General features: G+C 40.4%; 1 protein-coding gene across 2 annotated transcripts in view; it reads right to left on the bottom strand.

Annotated features, from left to right (window-relative positions):
* The window catches only part of SCAP (SREBF chaperone), a 70,477-nt gene that overhangs the window by 34,070 nt on the left and 11,176 nt on the right, over positions 1-25,231 (bottom strand). For both annotated transcript variants that reach the window (XM_086698357.1, XM_086698358.1), the window contains exon 2: positions 2,344-2,563. In XM_086698357.1, the coding sequence (XP_086554483.1) occupies positions 2,344-2,465 (122 nt within the window). In that variant the 5' untranslated portion in view covers positions 2,466-2,563. The remainder of the gene's footprint in view (positions 1-2,343; positions 2,564-25,231) is intronic.

The following is a 25,231-nucleotide window of genomic DNA, read 5'->3' as shown; positions in this document are numbered from 1 at the left end:
GACACAACCACCCCCTCCAAGGATGTCAGGCACCAAATGGAACAGTGTGTGTGTGAAAGGAAAAGCATCAAAGGACCTACAAAGCCGGAGGTCAATGAAGATCAGTCTTCCTTTCCTTCCCATCAGCCTAGTCCTACCCTGAGCCTCACCACCCACCTCTTCCTCTAGACTGATGTTCAGCCAGAAGCACCTGTGAAATATAAGGCAGGCTTGGCTGCATCTGGGCTGTACTGGTTGTTAAATATTGTTTTCATCACATCTGCCTCTTCCCCAACTTCCATCCTATTCTAATTCACCATGAGTCAAGAGGGAGTTCTCCAAACTTGACATGTCAGCTGTCTCCTAAGGTTTTCATACCAGAGGCCCTCATATCATAAATCCAAGGACTGTCTGTTCTGAAACATTTGTGTAATATCAAATTATTCATTCAAAGATAAGGCCCAACTGCACCCAAGCAGCTGCTACACATATCCTACATTCCCTGTCCAGGAAGCTGCCTGGTCTCAGCTGGCTACACCCAATACCCAGAAGATGAACAGCAAAGAGGAAACGTACTTTCCGTTTCCCGTAGCCAGAGTTGTGTTTGTGGAAGGGGAATCACAACTACCACCTCCTCAACTCAAACTGCTCACCGAGCAGACAAGTTTAATCCAATGTACTCATCCATCAAGTATTTCTTACCATGTTCCCATGTGCTGAGGCATGTGTAAAGAGGCCATCGAGGAGCTGAGAACTCAGTGGAGGGGAAGCTAAGTTCTACCACCCTCAACAGAAGGCAACATCAGTGATAATAACCATGAGTGTCCCCACACACTGCTGCTCCAAGAATCAGAATAAGAGAGAAAACTCTTTTCACTGAAAGGTGATAGAACTTCAGAGAAATTTTCAAGAAAGACACAGTCTAGTGGTTCTCAGCACATGGTCCCCAGGCCTGGGAACTTGTTAGAGATGTAAATTCTTGGGCTCATCCCAGACCTGATGAATGGAAACTCTAGGGTGGTGCTCAGCAATCTGTGTTTAGCATGCCGTCCAGGTGATTCTGTTGCTAGCTCAGGTTTAAGAGCCATGGACTTATCACACAGGCCAAGACTGGGAAAGTATGATTTTGAAGGAGAGAGACGATTTTTGAAAAGTATGATCTTGAAAGAGATTCTGAAAGAAATAATTAACCTAGAGGAAAAAACAAGAGCTATGTTCTACTAATTTATCTCCTATAGGATGTAGCCATAAGTATCCTATACAACACAATGTAACAAAATTTAAACGTCAGTATAAATACACATCCACAGCGAGGACAGTCAGGGTGACAGAGTGCCACAGTGCTGGCACCAGAATCCCTAGGCCTAGATTTAAATCCCAGCGTCCCTGCTTATTAACTTTGCACACCATGCAAGTCTTCAATCCTCAACCTCACTTTGGTTAAATGGAAATATAACTGGACTGCTTCCCAAGGTTATTATGAAGCACCCAGCAGGAAATTCTCAATGAAAGATGCTCATCTTTCTTAGTCTTAATTAGAAAAGAGCTTGGGATCATTAACAAACTGAACAGTGAGCTCAGTCCTGAGCCATCCTCCTTCCAGCACAGCAATGACTACATCTAACAAATGTCAGATGTACAATGAATATGGAAACCAGAATTCTTTCCAGAGGCAAGGATCATACAGTTGGCTCTTTTCATGGGTGTCAGTGTTTTGGAGCCAAAAAGGCCATCAGATATCTTCTTACACCGAGCCTATCCTTTTATAAGCCACAGCCTTCAGCTTCTGTGAGGCCCTGTGATAGAAAGACAGATGTGGATGGAAGGCAGCTACCACAACAGTCCTTGGTGACCACAGCTGGCCCTGAGAATCAGCAAGAGATCAGAAAGAGGCTCCTCGTGGCCACAAGAAAATGACTGGAGAGCACAGAACCAAGTCTCTGGGTGAGCCTGAACGAGGGTGTCCAAGAAATTGTTCAAATGGACTTGGTTTTGCAACACACTCAAATGCTCCTGCTCTCAACCAGGTACCAAAATGTACCAAAATGAAACTGTCACTGTTGAGAAGGAAAATTAAAAAATCATGCCTTTCAATCATCTTGTGGTTTCTTAAAAGCATTTAAACATTATTCTGAAATAATTTTGAACAAATCTGGAGAATCCCTACGTCAGGGCCAGACTGGTCTGTTTCAGTCTAGTGGCTAAATACCCCAGGACTAGAGCTCTCCACCCAGCAGCTTCAACCAGCCGCCAGTCAGTGTATAAAAAGTATACACAGTCCAAGGGCTACCGAGCAGTCAGAATTAGGAAACCTACTGTCCCAACACACTGGCCCAACATATCCAGGACAACTCAGAAACATACCAGCAGGCTAAGATGCAGAGCCCCGTGAAGAGGATGATAGGGATGGGGTAGGATGCACAGAGCAGCCCATGGTTGTAGAAGGCCTGAGATATCTTCTCACGCAGCCTTTCAGTCAGGGTCATCCTCAGCTGAAGTCACCTTGCTGCCATCCCGGAAAGTGACCATGGATCAGCCTGGTGCACGCTGGACAGCACTGACAATGGACACCATCTGCAGATACCTGGCAAGGGAGAAAAGTCAACATTAACAGCTAGTACTGGTTCTGCACACTAGGGCTGCTGGGGGAGGCAGCTGTGACGTGGGTGGAGACATGTTTCAGGATGCCCACATGCAAAATCTGGAGACATCAATCCCAACACACACGTGCGCGCGCGCACACACACCCCCCCCCCCCCAGTCAGCTCTTAGTGACTGTGGGCAGTTTCTAAGTCAGTCTAACTAAAGAGGCCAAAAGACTGCCCCTCTAGTTCTGATAACAAACTCTCAACCCTCTTCCATAGAAGGAATTTCTAAAAGACCACTCCCCAGGGGCTCCTGGGTGGGTGGCTCAGTCAAGTTGAGTGTCTGACTCTTGATTTTGGCTAAGGTCATGATCCCAGGGTTGTGGGATCAAGCCCCCGAGTTAAGTGTAGAGCCCATTTGGGATTCTCTCTCCCTCTACCCCTCCCCTGTTCACATGCGCACACACGCATGTGTGCCCCCTCTCTCTTGGAAAAAAAAAAAAAGACCACTCCCCAGACAGGGCATTGTTCTCACAGGTGGCACAAGAAAGCACAGCTGAGTAACAGATATCACCTTCAGCTGCCCTCTGACAGAGGGGTGTTCTGGCCACCCTCCCCACCTTTCTCTAGGCACAGGCAGATCGACAGAAATCCTTCGGGGAAAACTTCACACAGAGGTGACCCCTCAGAAAACATATTCTTGCACAGTGTTCCACTGGTAAAGAATGTTCAGTGGAGGGGCACCTTGGTGGCTCAGTCAGTTAAGCGTCCCACTCTTGGTTTTGCCTCAGGTCATGATCTCATGGTTTGTTTGAGCCCCGCATCAGGCTCTGCGCTGAATGTGCAGAGCCTGCTTGGGATTCTCTTTCTCCCTTTCTCCCTCTCTCTCTACCCCTCCCCACTTGTGCACTCGCTCTCTCAAAAAAAAAAAAAAAAAAAAAAAATGTTCAGTGGAGTCAGCCTTTAACATAAAAACACCAAAAAACCCAGGCTCCTGATAGAAAACAAATTCACTGTGGCTGCATCATTAGGTGGAAGCTGCTGCTCTTGGTGAGGCAGTTGTTCCTGGGACACAATCCTGTTGCTGCCTGCCCAGCAGCTGTCTTCTTTCTGGCACAAGGGAACCACCTCCCTCCACAGGATTGGGCCTGGACAGACTGTCAGTCAAGGTGCCACTCCCTGACCCACACCAGGCCGGCTGGGCCTTTGTCCCTGGACTTTGACTTCTGAACAGACAGCAGCAGGAACTGGATGTGGTGGTGCTTATTCAACCCCAAGAGGTTCCCGCTCCTAAGATCACGGCTCCTCTGACACCAGCACTTTCTGAAGATGAGGCTCCACAGCTTTTTCTTTCCAGTCTGTGAGCCATCCCATATCCTTCCAATAAATCCTTTCTGCTTGTACGAGTCAAAATTAAGTTCTGTTGCTTCCAACCAGAAAACCTTAAACCAGTAAATTCAGAATAGAAAACTCCAGCAGAAGCCAGGGATCTAGAATTCCCTTCCTTACTGAGCTCTCCAATGTTACCCTAGAATAAACCTACTTCTCCTGTTCCCCGTTGCTGTTTTCTTTGGTCTGCGCTACAGGGAACCTGCTGGGACTTGTGTCTTGGCTTGATCAGGCTCACTGATGGAAACCTAGGCCAAAGAGGTGACTCTTCAGCAGTGTCAAGACCAGAAACGAGAAGCAAAAGGAGTCACACGACAGCCAATTCACAAGAAGACAAATGGCTGCCAATCTTTCCACCTTCCTGGAAACACAAGCCTTCGGTGCATATGCAATTTTCCAGTCCAGCAACCCTCTAAGGAAATACAAAGAATCCTCTGTGGGTCAATTCAATAGGAAATGGATAGAGGAGCCAGCAGGTAGCAGCTGCTGGCCCAAGTAGCAGAGGTGTTCACAATAGCTCAACAATTCACAAGGCTCACCTGGAGCGTGACAGGTCAAAGAAGTCTCTAGCAGTGCACCCACAGTAGGTGACCCACAATAGTGCTCACCACCCAGCATAAACAAGGATTCTGGGAAGCGTTTGTTACTGCTCCTGCGCCACCGGCCTTCCATCCTGCCCCTGGGGTGGGGGTGGGGAAACAAACCTTGATGAGACGCACACCTGTGGAGAGACACTATCAAGAGGATCCCCGAAGACCGAAGGCCATAAACTAGCTTTTCCAACCTCTGTCCTCTGACAAATCTCTCGTCACTTCCCTGAAGTGTCGCAAAACCAAGCCCTCCAGGAAATTCTGATTTTGTAATTCCAATCTCCTTCTTGGCCTCCTCTGCACACACATCGGCAATACAGGAGGGGTCAGGTCGCACCCCTGCAGTCCAGCTCTTACAAGCGGAACTATAGACAAGAGAAAAAACTATCCAATTCACTTCCAGTTTGCAGCAAATGCAACTCTTTCTGATATGATCTTAGTTAATTTCACCTCCCACTGACCTTTAGTAGTTATAATAATAGTTAATTTTCACAGCACCTGGAAAACAAAGCAAAAAAAAAAAAAAAATTCTAGTTCATGACACAGCCAACCTACGTGAACCTACCAAGAGGAGACATTATTCATCTCTACTCCACTGTACACATTTTAATGCAAAGCTACTCCAAAGCAAAATTTACCCAACCTGATCCAAAAACCTGTTTTTCTTACATTGCCCCATACTCTAGGTTTCTTCAGATCAAAACCTACGGCTCTCCTTGAATTTAAAGAGAGAGACACAACATGCACAAAGGATGGAGGCCAGGAGGCCTGAGTGGACCACATTACATAAAAATGTAAACAACCCTGCTGCCTGCCTTTGTGGGAGACCCCACTATAAGCAAAAACAAAGGAGTTTGTTATTAGACACCTAAATTACAGAGCTGTGCACACGAAGGAAAAAACTCCTAGAACCAGTCAGAACAGCCCTCAGGAATTTTACAGAGGAACAAGCATAGATCAAGTCAGTCACTCTGGCTCAGAAAATAAAGGGAACTAGGAATGGAATGAGTCCATGAGGACAGACTGGGGAGGCAGGCGGATCCCACTTTGCTGTGAGCTCGCTTGAGGTGCCCACAGTTCTGAACCAGCGCCAAATTATGAAAATACATGTGAAAGTTTCAGAAAAATCCACACATACACGATATGTTAACATAAGACACAATTTTTTTTAAGATGATGGTCTTTTTGCACCTATATTCACCACTCAACATTTAAAATTCTCTTCAACCAACTCACACATTAAGAATCAACCAAGAAAAGGGCACCTGGGTGGCTCAGTAAGTTAAGCTCCTGACAGTGGCTCAGGTCATGATCTTGCAGTTCGTGGGTTCAAGCCCTGCGTCGGGTTCTGTGCTGACAGCTCAGAGCCTGGAATCTGCTTCGGATTCTTTGTCTCCCTCTCCCTGCCCCTCTCCAACTCCTCTCTCAAAAATAAAAAAATGTTAAAAAAAGATTAAAAAAAAAAAAAAGAATCAACCAAGAAAAATAAATGTGCCAAAGGAAGGTGGAGGAATAGGGAAAAAAGATGTAAAAAACTATACAGACTACAGGCTCTGTCCCACAGCTTTCCAGGACTGTTTGTTGAAAATACTCACCATCTCCCCCAATCTTTGGCTACACTGGAACTGTCACATTTGTTCTTACCACAAAGGTTTACGGACTATCCCATTTCTCTGGAATAAACGCCTAGAAGTGAAACACCTAGAGTACTATGGTTATGTTTACATTTTCTAAGAAACTGCCAAAATATTTCCCAGGGTGCCTGTACCACTTTACATTCCCCCCAGCAACATATGAAACTATTTCTTCTCATCCACCATCATTCAGTATTTCCAATATTTTTTTTTAGCTGTGCCAACAGGTGTGTACTGATAGCTAACTGGGTCCTAAGTTATCCTTTCCTAATGACCAGTGACACTGAACACACACGTGTGCCACATGTCTGTGTGTATATGCCTCAGGATGTTATATATGCAAGATCATGTCATTTGCAAATACAGTTAGTTTAATTTCTTTTCTAATTTCGATGCTTTTTATGTGTTTTTCTTCTAAAACTGTCTTGGCTAGACCTTCTAGTACAATGTTGAATTGCACTGGTGAGAATGAATCCTCATCTTATTCCTGAGCTCAGGAAGAGAACAGTCTTTCACCATTAAATATGACATTACATGGAAGTTTTTCATAAATGCCTTTATCAGGCCTCTATTCCTAGTTCGAGACGTTTTTAAAAAAATCATTAAAGGGTATTGTTTTTTGTGTCTTTTGAGATAATCTTGTGTTTATTTATCCTAATAAGGTTTATAAAGACTGAGTTTTCTTCATATTTTGAACCAACTTTGCATTACTTCTAAATGTTAGTAGACCAGGTTTGCTAATATTTTGTTGAGGGCTACTGTATCTGTATTCATGAGGGATACTGCCTTGCAGTTTTCTTTTTTTATGACATCTTTGTCCAGCATTTGGTATTAGGGTAATGCTGGCCTCACAGGATGATTTGGAAGTGCTCCCTTCTTATTTTTTGGAGGAGTTCATGATAAATCTTTAAACATCTGGCAGAATTCACTAGTAAAGCCATCAGATAATGGGCTTTTATTAGTGGCAAGTTTTTTGTTTTGTTTTTAGTGGGACATTTTAAAATTATTAACTCAAACTCTTTCCTTGTTTCCTGCTATTCAGATTTTCTATTTCTTCTTTTTTTTGTGATTTCATTTTATTTTTTATTTTTTTAAATTTACATCCAAATTAGCATATATTGCAACAATGATTTCAGGAGTCGATTCCTTAGTGCCTCTTACCCATTTAGCCCATCTCCCCTCCCACAACCCCTCCCATAACCCTTTGTTCTCCATGAATCTTTTCTGTTTTGTCCCCCTCCCTGTTTTTATATTATTTTTGTTTCCCTTCCCTTATGTTCATTTGTTTTGTCTCTTAAAGTCCTCATATGAGTAAAGTCATATGATTTTTGTCTTTCTCTAATTTCACTTAGCATAATACCCTCCAGTTCCATCCACATAGTTGCAAATGGCAAGATTTCATTCTTTTTGATTGCCGAGTAATACACCACATCTTCTGTATCCATTGATGTACATTTGGGCTCTTTCCATACTTTGGCTATTGTTGATAGTGCTGCTATAAACATGGGGGTGTGTGTGTCCCTTGGAAACAGCATACCTGTATCCCTTGGTTATAAATGCCTAGTAGTGCAATTGCTGGGTTGTAGGGTAGTTCTATTTTTAGTTTTTTGAGGAACCTCCATACTGTTTTCCAGAGTGGCTGCACCAGCTTGCATTCCCATCTATTTCTTTAAGTCAGTTTTCTTAGTTTGTTTCAGGATCTGCCCATTCTATCTAAGTTAACTAATTTACTGGCGTAGTATTTACTATTCATAGTATATCCTTGCAATCATTTTTATTTCTGGAAGGTGGGTGGTATTGTCCCCACTTTCATTAATAATTCTAGTAATCTGAATCTTATTTGCTTGGTCATTCTAGCTAAAGGCTTGCCAAGTTTGTTGATCTTTTAAAAGAATCAACTTTTGGTTTTACTTACTCTGTTGTTTTCCTATTCTCTACTCATTTGTTTCCACTCTAGTTTCATAATTTTCTTCCTTCTGTTTGCCTTGGGTTTATTTCACTCTTCTTGTTCTAGTTTCTTAAAGTTGAAGAATAGTTACCTCCTTAATAGTTGAGGTTATTGACTTGATATCTTCCTCTTCTTTTTGTTATTTATTTGCTTTTGAGGGTGAGAGAGAGAGAGCACAGATGGAGGAGGGACAGAGAGAGAGGAGGAGACACAGAATCTGAAGCAGGCTCCAGGCTCTGAGCTGTCAGTGCAAAGCCTAATGTGGGGCTCGAACTCATGAACTATGAGATCATGACCTGAGCCACCAACTAAGCCACCCAGGTGCCCCCTTCCTCTTTTCTTAATATAAGCATTGACAGCTATAAATTTCCCTCCAAAAACTACTTTAGCTGCATCCTGTAAGTTTTCATATTTGTGATTTTGTTTTCATTCACCTCAAAGTATTTTCTCATTTCTCTTATGCTTTCTTCTTTGATAACTGGGTTTTTAGGGGTTGTTATTGAGGTTTCCTTATATTCTTTCAATAGGAGTCTTTGTCTGATATGCTCTTTGGAAATATTTTCTCCCACTCTGTAGCTTGTCTCCTTTCTTATTCTTTCTACAAACTTTTTGACATAGCCAAAGTTTCTAATTTAGATGAAGTCTAATTTATCCATTTTTCTTTTATGGATCATGCTTTATTTGCCATGTATAAGAATTCTTTACCCTGCTGTGCTTCTGAAAATTTTCTCTGATGTTTTCTTCTAGCATTTTTTATAGTTTTACATTTAAATCTATGATCCATTTGAGTTACTTTTTTTATATGCTGTGAAGCTTAGGCCTAGGTTGTTCTCTCCCAACCACCCCATAGATATCCAATTGTTCCCACAGCAACTGTTGAAAAGACTACCCTTCCTCCACTGAACTGTCCTGACACATTTTAGTCTGTTCGAACTACTACAACAAAAATATCATGCACTGGGTGGCTTAAACAACATATATATATTTATTTCTCACAGCTCCGGAGGCTGGGAAATCGAAGATCAAGGCACTAGCACACTACATTTCTGGGGAAGGCCCACTTCCTGGTTCACAGATGGCTATCTTCTGTGTCCCTACATGACAGAGAGTAAGAGGTAAGAGCTCTCTGGGGTCTCTTTTATGAGGGCACTGATCCCATTTTTTTTTTTTTAAACGTTTATTTATTTATTTTTGAGAGGGAGATAGAGTGGGAGCAGGAGGGAGGCAGAGAGAGAGGGAGACACAAAATCCGAAGCAGGCTCCAGGCTCTAAGCTGTCAGCACAGAGTTGGACGCAGAGCTCGAAACCACAAACCGCGAGATCGTGACCTGAGTTGAAGTCAGATGCTTAACCGACAGAGCCACCCAGGCACCCCAGCACTGATTCCATTCTTGAGGGCTTCACCCTATAACCTAATCACCTCCCAAAGTCCCCCACCTTCCTAGTATCATCACACCGGGGTTAGGATTTTAAAATGTAAATTTGGGGGAGTCACAAACATTCAAAAAGCAGTTGGCTGTACTTGTGTGGGTGTATTTCTAGGTTTCCTAGGTCCAGTGATCTATGTGTCTATCCCTCTACCAATACTACTCATGATTACCGAAACTATAAAAAAGTTTTGAAATGGGTATTCTGATTCCTCCCATTCAAAACTGTTTGATCTAGAGTCCTTTTTGTAGATTCCTTGGGATTTTCTATGTGGATTATCATGTCATCCGCAAATAGGGTTGCATTTATTTCTTCCTTTCCATAATTTCTTCAAACAGTTTTCTGTACTACTCCATCTCCTCTCCTTTTGGGACTTCAGTAACATGAAAAGCTAAACCTTTTGTTATCGTCCCATAATTCCCTGAAGCTCTGTTCACTTCTCTTCAGTTTAATAATTCCTATTGGGTCAGACCAGATAATTTTCACTGTTCTATCTTCAAGTTAACTCACTCTTCTTTTATCTCCACCCTGTTACTGAGTCCCTTTAAGGAATTTTTAATTTAGTTTTAGTTATAAATTTTACAATTTTATTTTTAATTTTTTTTTAACGTTTATTTATTTTTGAGACACACAGAGAGAGAGAGAGAACATGAACAGGGGAGGATCAGAGAAAGAGGGAGACACAGAATCTGAAACAGGCTCCAGGCTCTGAGCTGTCAGCACAGAGCCCGACGCGGGGCTCAAACCCATGGACTGCGAGATCATGACCTGAGCTGAAGTCAGATGCTTAACCAACTGAGCCACCCAGGCACCCCTACAATTTTAAATTTAAATGTCTAATTTCCCATTTGTTTCCAGGGTGTTCACCCCTACTTCTTGAAGTTTTAATTATATTTTAATTATGCTTTTTGCCTTAAATTCTTTGATAATCCCAACATCTATAACATGTCATAGTTACCATCTGTTGACTGTCCCTTCTCCTTAGGAGACAGTAAGATTTTCCCAACTCTTCATATACGGGACAATTTTGAATTTCTGGATATTACGCTATGTTACTCTGGATCTTGTTTAGGTGCAATGGAAAACAGTGGATTTTTGTTTGTTTGAACAGTAACTACATTGATTAGGTCCAACCCACAAGTTCCTATCCATCTTTTGTGGGCTGTGTTGTGATGTCAGTTTAGTTTTCACAGCCCCTGTGATACTACTGTGATCTGTCCCAGGTATACCATGCAGTGGCCAGCACACTTCACCGCTGAATCCTCAAAGCTCTTGGTATGCTGTTCAGGGGTCAGATGCATGCATGCTATTTCAAAGGAGAGCCCAGGAGTTCATACACAATACTATGGGTTCACTTTGTTGAGTTCCTTCCTCTCTGCAATCTTCCTAACACTTTTCACCTCTCAGGGGCCCCTTTCCTGGTCTTCTGGCTAAAAAGGAAAGGCTTTAGCTTCTCTGCTGAGTACCTCCCACTACTGTGATTGCCCCTAGGGTAAAGTGGTGAGAGGATAGAGAAAACAAAACCAGTGAATGTCACCATGCTCTTGGGACCATAATCCCTAAAAATAAAAGGACTCCTTTCCCATCTGGCTGCCAATGTCACTGCTGCCTCCACTGCTATAGACTTTCATGGGGGCCAGGGCAGGAGACAATGGGGGAGGGGGGCATGTGAACAACAACAACAAAAAGATCTTCATCCATCTCTACTCTCTGACCCATAGGAATCCCCTTTCCTGCTCTTGAGACTAGAAAGAGAGGGATTCTCTTGGACCTTATTCTGTATGCACCCAGTTCCAGATTTTCCTCTACCTTTGAGTCCAGGCTGGAAGGTATGCTAAGTGTTTATTTTTTGACAGAGGGAGAGAGTGTGCACACGGGAGAGGGGCATAGAGAGAGGAGGACAGAGGATCCCAAGCAGGCTCTGCACTGACAGCAGAGAGCCGGATGCGGGGCTCAAACCCATAAATGGTGAGATCACAACCTGAACCTGAGCTTAAGTCAGATGCTTAACCAACTGAGCCACTCAAGTGCCCCAAGACTGAAAGGTATTCTTTAGAAACAAAAAACAAAAAGTTTCCTTCCCCAAACCACCTGCTACCATTATCTTCCAGGATACTCAACTGATGCATGCAATCTGTCCAGAGATTTTAATTGTATTCAATCAGAGAGAAAGGATAGAATGTGCTTACTACATCTTGATCAGAATCAGAAACCTTTTTTTTTTTTTTTTTAAGTAGGCTCTACACCCAGCGTAGAGCCCAACATGGGGCTTGAACGCACTACCCTAAGATCAAGACCTGAGCTGAGATCAAGAGTCAGACCCTTAACTGACTGAGCTACCCAGGCACCCCTGAACCCTTTCATTTTTTAATGTAAATATCTTCATAAATTCCTATATTCTTTGCCATTAAAGAAACTTAATGGTTACACTATACTTGTTGGCATCTTTGTGTCAATCATATTCCATTGTGAGAAGTATGTAGTGTCTTACTGTGTTTAACAAGTTTTCTATACAGGGCATGTATTCTTTTTACATGAATCTTTTTACAATCTCACAGAATCTTTTTACAATCTGAAATAATGAAATAAAGGTTATAGGCAAAAAATACACATCAGAAGAATGGAAGAAAATGTTAGTACTGGTTGCTGGTCTTCATGTGATATGAGTATGTGGAGAGACATTTTAAGTCAACTTTCTGTACTTTTACATTTTTTATGATGAGTACTGCCTTTTTATCTTAAACTTTTTAAATTTAGCATAAATATTACAGAAAAGTATACAAATTATAAGCATACAGCTCCATGAAAGTAAACATAGTCATTTAACCTAAATGCCACTCACATCAAGGAGTATTACCCAAAAGTTCCCCATTACCAGCCACAATTGTGACTGCTTTTCTTTTTTTTTTTATTTTCTTTTTGTAACGTTTATTGATTTTTGAGAGAGAGAGAGAGAAAGAGAGAGAGCGCACACATGAACAGGGGAGGGGCAGAGAGAGAATGAGACACAGAATCTGAAGCAGGCTCCAGGCTCTGAGATGTCAGCACAGAGCTCGATGCGGGGTTTGAATTCACAAACTGTGGGATCATGACCTGAGCCAAAGTCAGACACCTAACCGACTGAGCCACCCAGGCGCCGCAATAGTGATTGCTTTTCAGTTACAAAAGTAGTACATATACATTTATACAAATAGTACTGGAACACACATATATTTTTAATGTTTATTTATTTTTGAGAGAAACAGAGTGCAAGCGGGGAGATGGGGGTGGGGTGGGGCAGGGAGACAGAATCCAAAGTAGGTTCCAGGTAGTGAGTTGTCAGCACAGAGCTTGACACGGGGCTCAAACCCATGAACCATGAGATCATGACCTGAGCCAAAGTCGGACACTTAACTGACTGAGCCACCCAGGTGCCCTTACTGGAACATATTTCTGATTTTAGCTATTGTGATGCTTATCTCTTCATATGTTGTAAACGTTTATATTTACTTCTTAAACTGTTACAAAAATCTCTAGTACATTTTGTATAGGTTGATTCTAGAACTTGACAACCATTTAAAAAGCATTTGGAATATCATGCACTGGGAAAGCCTCAGAGTCCCCAGCAGACTGACAGAAGAAAGTATTTCTCTCCCAAGGCCAGTCAGTAAAGACTGGAGAAGGTGACTGCTTCTTCAAATGCGAAGACAGCAACACAAGACACCCAAGAACAGTTTCCCAGTAACTGACCCCAAAGAAATAGAGATTTGCAATCTGCCTAACAAAGAATTCAGCTTAGTAAGCTACAGGGAAACACAGAAAGACAATTCAGTGAAATCAGGAAACAATGCGCAGACAAAACCAGAAGCTTAACAGAGAGACAGAAATTATAAAAAAGATCCAAACAGAAATCCTGGAAGTGAAGAATGCAATGAATGAAATGAAACATGCAGTAAAGAATACCATCAGCAGATGCGATCAGAGCAGAAGAAAGAATCTGTGAATTTATAGGTCACTTGAAATTATCCAGTCAGAATAGAGCAAAAAGAGAGAGAGAGAGAGAGAGAGAGAGAGAGAGAGAGAAAAGAAAGCCCATGTGAATTATAAGACACCATCAAGAGAAACTATCTGAGCCCTGTTGGTATCCTAGAAGGAAAACAGAAGGAGAAAGGGATAAAAAGCTTATCTAAAAAATAATGGCGGGGGGCACCTGGGTGGCTCAGTTGGTTAAGCATCTAACTTCAGCTCAGGTCATGATCTTGCAGTTTATGGGTTTGAGCCCTACATTAGGCTCTGTACTGACAGCTCAGAGCCTGGAGCCTGCTTCAGATTCTGTCTCTGCCTCTCTTCTCTGCCCCTTCCCCACTTGCATTCTCTCTCTTCTTCTCTCAAAAATAAACAAAAACATCTTTTAAAAATATTAAAAAAAAAAAACACCTACCGTAAAAAAACAACCCTACAGTAATCTACAGTAATAATCATAAAGATACTCACTGGACTTGGAAAAAAATGGAGGACATCAGTGAAACCATTAACATAGAGATAAGGAATAACACAGCAAAGATTAAAAGGCTCAATAAACAAAATGAGAAACACACCTGATAGAATGAACAGCAGGCTGGAAGAAGCAGAGAAATGAATTCATGACCTAGAAGACAGAGCAATGGAAAGTAATCAAGCTGAACAAAAGAGAAAAGAATTATGCAAAATGAGAATAGACTTAGGGAACTCTGTGACTCCCTCAAACATAACAGTATTATAGAAGTACCACAAGAAGAAAGAGAAAGGGGGCAAAGAATCTATATGAAGAAATAATAGCTGAAAAGTTCCCTAAGCTGGGCAAGGAAACAAACATCCAGATCCAGGAAGCACAGAACCCCCAACAAAATCAGAAAAGCAGATCCACCCCAAGACATTTAATTTGTATTTAAATTTATTAAAATTTAATTGTAATTAAAATGGCAAAATATAGTGGTAAATAAAAAAGTATTAAAAGCTGGGGTGCCTAGGTGGCTCAGTCGGTTAAGCATCTGACTCCGGCTCAGGTCATGACCTTGTGGTCCGTGAGTTTGAGCCCTGCCTCGGGCTCTGTGCTGACAGCTCAGAGCCTGGAGCCTGTTTCAGATTCTGTGTCTCCCTCTCTCTCTGACCCTCCCCCGTTCATGCTCTGTCTCTCCCTCTCAAAAATAAATAAACGTTAAAAACAAAAAAAAATTTAAAAAAAAAGTATTAAAAGCAACAATACAAAAGAAGACAGTTACATACAAAGGAAATACCATAAGGCTATCAGTGAATTTTTCAGCAGAAACTTTCTAAGCCAGAAAGGAGTGGCATGAATCAATATTCAAAGTGCTAATTGGTAAAAACCCTCAGCCAAGAATACTCTGTCCAGCAAGGCTATCATTCAGAATATGAGAGAGAAAGAATTTCCCAGACAAACAAAAACTAAAGGAGTTCATGACCATTAACCAGCCCTGCAAGAAATACTAAGGGGGACTTTTGGAGGAGGCACCTGGATTGCTCAGTTGGTTGAGTTCTGACTCTTGATCCTAGCTCAGGTCTTGATCTCAGGGTTGTGAGTTCAAGCTCCATGTTGGGCTCCATGCCCAGAGTGGAACCTACTTAAAGGGGACTTTTCTGAGTGAAAGGAAAGATGAAAAATGACAGTATGAAGATAGGAAACACAAAAGCATTAAAAATAAGTATTTCCAGGGGTGCCTGGGTGGCTCAGTTGGTTAAGCGTCTGACCTCAGCTCAGGTCATGATCTCACAGTCTGTGAGTTTGAGCCCTGCGTCAGGGTCTGTGCTGACAGCTCAGAGCCTGGAGCCTGCTTCGGATTCTGTGTCACCCTCTCTCTCTGCCCCTCCCCTGCTCATGCTCTGTCTCTGTCTCAAAAATAAATAAAAACATTAAAAAAAAATTTTTTAATAAATAAATAAATAAATATTTCCAGGGGCACCTGGGTGGCTCAGTCAGTTGGGCTTCTGACTTTGGCTCAAGTCATGACCTTGCAGTTCATGGGTTCAAGCCCCACATTGGGCTCTGCGCTGACAGCTCAGAACTGGAGCCTGCTTCAGGTTCTGTGTCTCCTTCTCTCTCTGCTCCTCCCCCACTCACTCTCACTCTCTCTCTCACTCTCAAAAATAAACATGAAAAAAATTTTTAAATAAATATTGCTGAGCATGTCTGGGTAGCTCAGTCAGTTAAGCATTCAACTCTTGGTTTCAGCTCTTGATCTTGCAGTTTGTGAGTTCAAGGCCTGCGTCAGGCTTCATGTTGACAGTGCAGAGCCTGCTTGGGCTTCTCTTTCCCTCTCTGCCCCTCCCGTTTGTATGCATGTTCTCTCTCTTAAAATAAATAAACTTTAAAAACTAAATAGTATTTCTGTAAAAAATCAGTCAAGGAACACAAAATGATGTAAAATATGACATCTTACACCTAAGACATGGGGAAAAGTAAAGAATGGACTCAAATTTAAACAACCATCAACTTAATATAAGCTGCTACATGCAGAATATATTAATAGAAACTTAATGGTAACCACAAATCAAAAACCACTAATAAATATGTAAAGAATATAAAGAAAGAAATCCAAATATAGCACTAAAGAAAACCAGCATAAAGAAGATCCACATGAAAGACAGAAAGGATCGGGGAAAATCTTCACAAACAACCACAAAACAAGTAATAAAATGGCAAAAATATGTGTCTATCAATAATTACTTTAAATGCAAATGGACTAAACATTCTACTAAAAACACATGGTGACAGAACAGATTAAAAAAAAAAAGACCCATCTATATGCTGCCTAAAAGAGACTCATTTTAGACCTAAAGACACCTGCAGACTGGAAAGTGAGGAGATGGAGAAACATTTGTCACGCAACGGCTGTCAAAAGAAAGCCGGAGTAGCAATACTTACATCAGACAAAATAGACATAAAAACAAAGATTGTAATAAGAGACAAGAGAACTACATAACGATAAAGAGGAAAATCCAACAAGAAAATGTAACAATTATAAATACTTATGCACCCAACATGGCAACATCCAAATACGTGAAACAGTTAACAAACATAAAAGAACAAACCAATAATAATATAGTAATAGTAGGAGACTTTAGCACCCCTCTTACATAATGGACAGATCATCTAAACAGAAAATCAACAAGCAAACAATGGCTTTGAATGACACACTGGGCCAGGTAGATCTAACATATCTATTCAGAACATTCCATCCTAAAGCAGCAGACTACACACTCTTTTCAAGTGCATATGGAACATTCTCCAGAGAAGATCACATATTAGGCCACAAAACAAGCCTCAACAGATTCAAAAATACGGAAGTTATACCATGCATCTTTTCTGATCACAACACTATGAAACAAGAAGTCAACCACAAGAAAAAATCTGGAAAGACCACAAATATATAGAGTTTAAATAACATGCAACTAGGGGTGCCTGGGTGGCTCGGTCAGTTAAGCAACCGACACTTGATCTCAGTTCAGGTCTTAAATTCGGGATCATGAGTTCATGCCCCACACTGGACTCCATGCTGGGCATGAAGTCTACTTAAAAAAAAAAAAAAAAAAGCAACTAAACAATGAATGAGGGGTGCCTGGCTGGCTCAGCCAATGGAGCATGCGACTCTTGATCTCTGGGTTGTAAGTTTGAGCCCCATGTTCAATATAGAGATTATCTAAAAATTTAAAAATCCTTAAAAAAAATCAATGAGTCAACCAGAAAACAAAAGAAGAAATTATAAAGTACATGGAGAGGCACCTGGGTGGCTTGGCTGAGGGTCCAACTTTGGCTCAGGTCATGATCTCACAGTTGGTGAGTTTGAGTCCCATGTCAGGCTCACTGTTGTCAGTACAGAGCCTACTTTAAGATCCTCTGTCCCCCTCTCTCTGCCACTCCCCTGCCCATGCTCTCACTCTCAAAAAATAAAAGTAAAGATTAAAAGTACATGGAAACAAATGAAAATGAAAACACAATGGTTCAAAACCTTTGGGATGTATCAAGAGCTGTTGTAAGAGGGAAGTTTACAGTAATACAGGTCTACCTCAGGAAGCAAGAAAAATCTCAAATAAATAACCTAACTTTACAGCCAATGGAGCTAGAAAAAGAACAACAAAACCTAAAACCAGCAGAAGAAAGGAAATGATAAAGATTAGAGCAGAAATAAATGATACAGGGGTGCCTGGATGGCTTAGTTGGTTAAGTGGCCAACTTTAGCTCAGGTCATGATCTTGCAGTTCATGAGTTTGAGCCCTGCATTGGGCTCTGTGTTACAGCTCAGAGCTTATAGCCTGCTTCGGATTCTGTGTCGCCCTCTCTTTCTGCCCCCTCCCCGCTCACACTCTGTTTCTCTCTCAAAAATAAACAAACATTAAAAAAAACTTTTTTAATTAAAAAAAAGAGGAATAAAGGATACAGAAATTTAAAAACAATAGATCAATGAAACCAGGAACTGGTCTCTAGGGGGGGAAAAAATCAATAAAACTGATAAACTTCAAGCCAGACTTATCAAGGGAAAAAAAAGGACCCAAATACATAAAATCACAAATGAGACAGGAGAATAACAAATACCACAGAAAAGAGAATATTATGAAAAATTACATAACAACAAATCAGACAAGCTAGAAAAAAATGGGTAAATTATTAGAAACATAGAACCTACCAAAACTGAAATGGGAAGAAAAAGAATATTTGAACTAATTACCAGCAAAGAAATTGAATAGTAATCCAAAAACTCATAAAAAAAAAAAAAATCTAGGCCCAGATTGCCTCACAGGTGAATTCTACCAAACACTGAAAGAAGAGTTAATACCTATTCTTCTCAAACTATTCCAAAAAACAGAAGAGGGAAGAAAAACTTGCAAACTTATTCCACGAGGCCAGCATTACCCTGATATCAAAACCAGATAAAGACACCATAAAAAAAAAGTAGAACTACAGGCCAATATCCCTGACGAACACTGATGCAAAAATCCTCAACAAAATAATAGCAAACCAAATCCAAAAATACATTTAAAAAATCATTCAAGGGCATCTGGGTGGCTCAGTTGGTTAAGTGCCCAACTCTTGGTTTCGGCTCAGGTCACGATCTTGTGGTTTCATGAGTCCAAACCCCACACCAGGCTCTGCACTGGCAGCATGGAGTCTACTTGGGATTCTCTCTCCCTACCTCTCTCTGCTCCTTCCCAACTTGCACTCTCTCTCAAAATAAATAAACAAACTTAAAAGAAAAAAAATCATTCACCACGATCAAGTGGAATTTATTCCTGAGTTGCAAGGGTGGTCCAATATTCCCAAATCAATCAATGTAATATATCACATCAATAACAGAAAAAAATAAGAACCATATGATCAATCAATGCAGGAAAAGCATCTGACAAGGTACAACATCCATTCAAGATAAAATCCCTCAACAAAGTAGGTTTAGAGGGAACATACCTCAACATAAAAACATGTTGTTTTTATGAGGCCATGTGTGAAAAACTCACAGCTAATATCATTCTCAATGGGAAAAAACTGACAGCCTTTCCCCTAAGGTCAGGAACAACACAAGGATGTCCACTCTCACTATTTTTATTAAACATAGTACTGAAATTCCTAGTCACAGCAATCAGACAGCAAAAAGAAATAAAAAGCATCCAAATCAGCAAGGAAGAAGTCAAACTTTTACTAGTTGCAGATAACATGATACTATATGTAGAAAACCCAAAAGACTCCACCCCAGAACTGCTAGAACTCATAAATGAATTCAGTAGAGCTGCAGAATACAAATTCAATATACAGAAATCTGTTGCATTTCTATACATCAGTAATGAAGTAGCAGAAAAAGAAATTAAGAAAATCCCATTTATCAGACTTCAAACTGTATTACAAAGCTATAATCATCAAGACAGTATGGCACTGGCACACAACCAGACACTCAGATCAATGGAACAGACTAGAGAACCCAGAGATGGACCCACAAATATATGGCCAACTAATCTTTGACAAAGCAGGAAAGCATATCCAATGGAATAAAGACAGTCTCTTCAGCAAATGGTGCTGAGAAAACTCAACAGTGACATGCAGAAAAATGAACTTGGACCACTTTCTTACACCATGAGAAAAATAAACTCAAAATGGATGAAAGACCTAAATGTAAGACAAGAAGCCATCAAAATCCTCAAGGAGAAAGCAGGCAAAAACCTCTTTGACCTTGGCCACAGCAACTTCTTATTCAACACGTCTCCAGAGGCAAGGGAAACAAAAGCAAAAATGAACTATTGGGACCTCATCAAAATAAAAAGCTTCTGCACAGCTTAGGAAACAATCAGCAAAACTAAAAGGCAACCGACAGAATGGGAGAAGACATTTGCAAATGACCTATCTGCTAAAGGGTTAGTATCCAAAATATATTAAGAACTTATAAAACCCAACACCCAAAAAACTAACCCAATTTAAAAATGGGCAGAAGACATGAAGCGACACTTCTCCAAAGACGACATTCAGATGGCCAACAGACCAACAGGCCAACATAAAAAAAATGCTCATTGTCACTTATCAGGGAAATGCAAATCAAAACTACAATGAGAGATCATCTCACACCTGTCAGAATGGCTAAAATCAAAAACACAAGAAACAACAGATTTTGGCAAGGATATGGAGAAAAAGAAACCCTCTTGCAGTGTTGGTGGGAATGCAAGCTGGTGCAGCCACTGTGGAAAAGAGTATGGAGGTTCCTCAAAAAATTAAAAATAGAACTACCCTACAATCCAGCAATTGCACTACTGTGTATTTACTCAACAAATACAAAAACACGAATTCAAAGAGATATATGCACCCCTATGTTTACAGCAGCATTATTTAGAATAGCCAAGATATGGAAGTAGCTAAGTGCCCATCGACAGATGAACACATAAAGATGTGGTATATATACACAATGGAATATTCAGCCATTAAAAAAAAAAAAAAAGAATGAAATCTTACCATTTGCAATAACATGGACAGAGCCAGAGAGTATAATGCTAAGTGAAATAAGTCAGAGAACCATATGATTTCACTCATATGTGGAATTTAAGAAACAAAACAAACTAGCAAAAGGGAAAAAGAGACAAACCAAGAAACAGACTCTTAACTATAGAGAGGAGGGATGAGGAGAAGAATGAAATAAGTAATGGGGATTAAGAAGTGCATTTGTGATGAGTACTGGGTGATTCAGATAAAGATTTAGGACAAACAAACAAAAAACCACAAAGTATCGTAAGGAAAAACTGCCAACCAAGAATATCCAACAAAGGTGTCTTTCAGAAATGAAGGAAAGGGGTACCTGGGTGGCTCAGTCGGTTAAGCGTCTGACTTCAGCTCACTTCACGGATCTCACTGTCCGTGAATTCGAGTCCTACATCCAGTTCTGTGCTGACAGCTCAGAGGCTGGAGCCTGCTTCAGATTCTGTGCCTCCCTCTCTCTCTGCCCCTCCCCAACTCTCACTCTGTCTCTATCACAAAAGTAAATAAAAATTTAAAAATTAAAAAAAAAAAGCAATGAAGGAGAGATAAAGATTTTCATGGATAAACAAAAGTTCAGAGAATTCATCACCATTAGACCTCACTTACAAGCAATGCTCAAAGCAGTTCTTCAGCCAATATGAAAGGATACTAACCAGGAAAAGGAAAACATACCCTGGGTAAAGGCAAGTATACCATCAAATTCAGAATATGGTGGTTTGCTAATCACTTAACTCTAATATAAAAGTTAAGGGGCGCCTGGGTGGCTCAGTCGGTTAGTCTTCCAACTTCAGCTCAGGTCATGATCTCACAGCTCTTGAGTTCAAGCCTCGTGTCGGGCTCTGTGCTGACAGCCTGCTTCAGATTCTGTCTCCCTCTCTTTCTGCCCCTCCCCCATCTGCACTCTGTCTCTCTCTCAAAAATAAACATTAAAAAAAATTGTTTTAAGTTAAAAGACAAAACTATTAGTAACTGTAGCTCTAATAATTTGCTAACAGATTTTAAAAAAACATACAAATGGCCAACAGGTACATGGAAAGGTGCTCAACATCCCTAATCATCAGGGAAATGCAAATCAAAACCACAAGTTATAACCTCACACCTGTTAGGATGGCTTTTATTTAAAAAGACAATAGATAACATGTTGGGAAAGATGTGGAGAAAAGGGAATCCTTGTACACTGTTGGTGGAAATGTAAACTGATATAGTCATTAAGCAAAACAGTATGAAAGTTCCACAAAAATTAAAAAACAACAACAACTATCTTATAATCTAGCAATCCTACTTCTGGGTATATCCAAAGGAAACAAAATCATTATCTTAAAGAGCTATCTGCATCTCCATGTTCAGTACAACAGTATTCACAAGAGTCAAGATATGGAAACAACCTAAATGTGAACAGAGAAGTGGATAAAGATGATGTGATGTATATATGGTACATATATACAATGGAATATTATCCAGCCATAAGAAATCCTGTCATTTACATTGTACACACACACACACACACACACACACACAAAGATACAAACTTCAGCTACATATTTATATCCTTTTCAACCCCAAAGCTAAAATCAAGTCCAATGAGAACACATTAGAATAATTTCCATCAAAGTCAAAGGCCAAACAAGCCTATCCCTTTTACTACTGTTGTAGAGGTACGAGCTGTCACAATTAGGTGATTGAAAGAAAACACAGGAATGTAAATGTAAAAGAAAAAGTAAAATGACCATTATTTGCAGATGATATTATTATATACCTAGAGAATCAACTAAAAACCTTTATAGTTTTGTAATCAGGTAAGGTGGTGAAAATTAATATATAGAAAATAATGCCTTCACATACACCATCAACAAGAAGGTAGAAGATAAAATGCTTCAATACCACCAAAAACAAAGAAAAAGACCTGAGAATAAACTTAACAAGAAATGCCAAGAAATCTCTCAAACTCTGAGGGACACAGAAGAAGGCTTGAGCAAAGAGAAAGACATACAATCTTCTCAGCGGGAAAGACTCATCACCTAAATGTCATTCTTCCTACATTAACCTAAAAATGTAACACAGTACCAATAAAAACAAAAAGGATTTTTTTGAAACAGGCAAATCTACCTTAAAGTTCATATAGTAAAACATAGCCAAGAAAATTCTGAAAATTAAAGGTAATGAATGAGAATTCACTTTGCCAAATATCAAAACATGCTCTAAAGCTAGAATAATTAAAACGTGTACTGAAACATAAATACACAAATTGACGTACAGAATTGAAAGTCCAGAAATACACCCAAATGTATATGACATGTGGCAAAGTATATCACATATAGTAAAGGATATTTGAACAAGTGCAAGAAAGATGACCCCTGTTTAATACAAGGCATTGCAACAAATGGGTGGCCATTTGGGAAAAAATTAAGTTGGACCCACACTTTTCACCAAAATAAATTCCAAATGGATAAGAGATTTAAAGGTAAATAATGAAATTCTAAAAGTACTTTAAGGAACCACAGGATAATTTTTCATACTCTTCTACTAGGGAAGATCTTTCTAGGTATGACAGAGAACCAAGAAGCCTTAAAAGTTCAATGAGTATGACCTAATTAAGAACTAGAGGGTATTCATGCCATGTGAAATAAGTCAGTCAGAGAAAGACAGATATCATATGATTTCACTCATATGTGGAATTTGAGAAACTCGACAGATAACATAGGGGAAGGGAAGAAAAAAAATAAGATCAAAATAGAGGAGGCGGCAAACCATAAAAGACTCTTCAATACAGAGAACAGAGTTGCTGGAGGAGAGGTGGGTCGTGGGATGGGTTAAATGGGTGATGGGCATTAAGAAGGGCACTTTTCAGGATGAGCACTAGATGTCATATGTAAGAGATGAATTGCTGGGTTCTACTCCTGAAGCCACGACTACACTGTATGTTAACTAACGTGAATTTAAATTAAAATTTTTTTCACGACAAAATCATTCTAAATAAAAAGATAAATAACAAGCTGGAAAAATATAACTGCAAGTTATATCATTAGCAAGGTGCTACATTCCTTCATATACAAAAAATTTTTACAAAATCAATTTTAAAAACACCAAAGCCCAGGGTGCCTGGGTGGCTCAGTCAGTTAAGTGTCTGACTCAGTTTTGGCTCAGGTCACCATCTCACGGTTTGTGAGTTCAAGCCCCACATCAGGCTCCGCATTGACAATATGAAGCCTGCTCGGGATTCTCTCTCCCTCTCTCTCTGCCCTTCCCCCACTCATGTTCTCTCTCTCTCTCTCTCTAAATAAATTTAAAAAAATAATAAATACACCAAAGCCCAATAGAAATATGGGCAAAGGATATGAACAACTTATTCACAGAAAAGAAAATGGAAAACAGTCCTTCAACCTTATAGCAACAGGAGAGATACAAATTAAAACTACACCTGATAGGAGTGTTCACTCTACTACTCTTAACTTTTCTATAGGTTGAACTAAGCTTGGAAGAAAAAATATACAGAGGAATAATTTTTTCACCTATCAAACTGGCAAAGATCAAACTGTGTGCTATCACAGTGCCGGTGAGGCCACCGCCACACACAGCTGAGGAGCATACTGGACACAGCCTCTATGGAGGTTTATCTGCAAAGAGCTATCAAAATTGCAAAAGCACATACTCATCAACCCAGCAATCCTGCCTCTGCTAAATGACCAGACAGATGCACTTGGCCATGCATCAAATGATGCCTACAGAAGTGTTTCTGCACTAGCAAAATTGACAACACCTTATATGTCCATCAACAGGGCTCTGGCTAAATAAAGGTATATCCTGACAATGGAAAATTATCCAGTTGTGAAAGACAATGAGAAAGTTCTTATGTATCGATAATGAACTATCACAAACAGAGAGAGAAAAAAGGGATATAGTGGGCTACTTTCATGTAAAAGCAAAGAGCTCTCTGTGTATCTGCCTGTATTATGCAAAGAACACCCCTGCACAGATACTGGAGAACTGGTAACACTGGCTGCCTCTAGGGAGAGGATGCGATGGCCAGTGCAAGATGGAAGGGAAACTTCCCTGTGTATACTCTGTTGTTCCTTTTGAATTTTGTGCCATGTGAATGTATTACTGCACTGAAAAGCTAAAATTAAAAATAATGAACAATGCTTCCCTGTGGAAGCAGCAGTCTTCCCTGAATTTCTGTCACTGTGTATTTCCCCCATGCCTGTGTTCGTTCTGACTCTCTGAGCCTCCTGATTGATTATGGTCCCTTTGGGAAGAAGGTCACAGCTGAATCGCCTTTGTGTTCCCTAGAGTACCCAGCATCTCATTTGGTGCCGAGCGGAAAGTCACTGCAAGTCTGTTCACTGTGCTAAACTAGTCCACTGGTGCAAACAATTCATCCTTGGGGGAAAGAAGATTTTTCGGAAAGTTGTTTTGCAAGGCGGCCCAATGATAAGGACAGGAAATTCTGCTTCTGAAAGCATCAAAATTACCCAAACAATCCAGAGAATTCTCAGCAGACCAAGTTAAAAGTAAATGAACAGAGAGAGGAGTTTCACTTCATGAATGAAAGCTGATTTCAGAGAACTTGAAGCCTGAAAATACATATATATTCAAGAGGATGATTACTGCCACATTTAGAGTAACTGTTAGGATGGCACAGTAACTGTTAGGATGGTACCCAGATTGAAGGGAAGACCAAATTATATTAACTGGTT

This window comes from Puma concolor, chromosome A2 (genome assembly GCF_028749965.1).
Source record: "Puma concolor isolate L17-30 chromosome A2, mPumCon1.1.hap2, whole genome shotgun sequence".
Classification (NCBI taxonomy): Eukaryota; Metazoa; Chordata; class Mammalia; order Carnivora; family Felidae; genus Puma; species Puma concolor.
The sequence above is the reverse complement of the archived record's forward strand: the minus strand, read 5'-3'. Positions and strand labels throughout refer to the sequence as shown.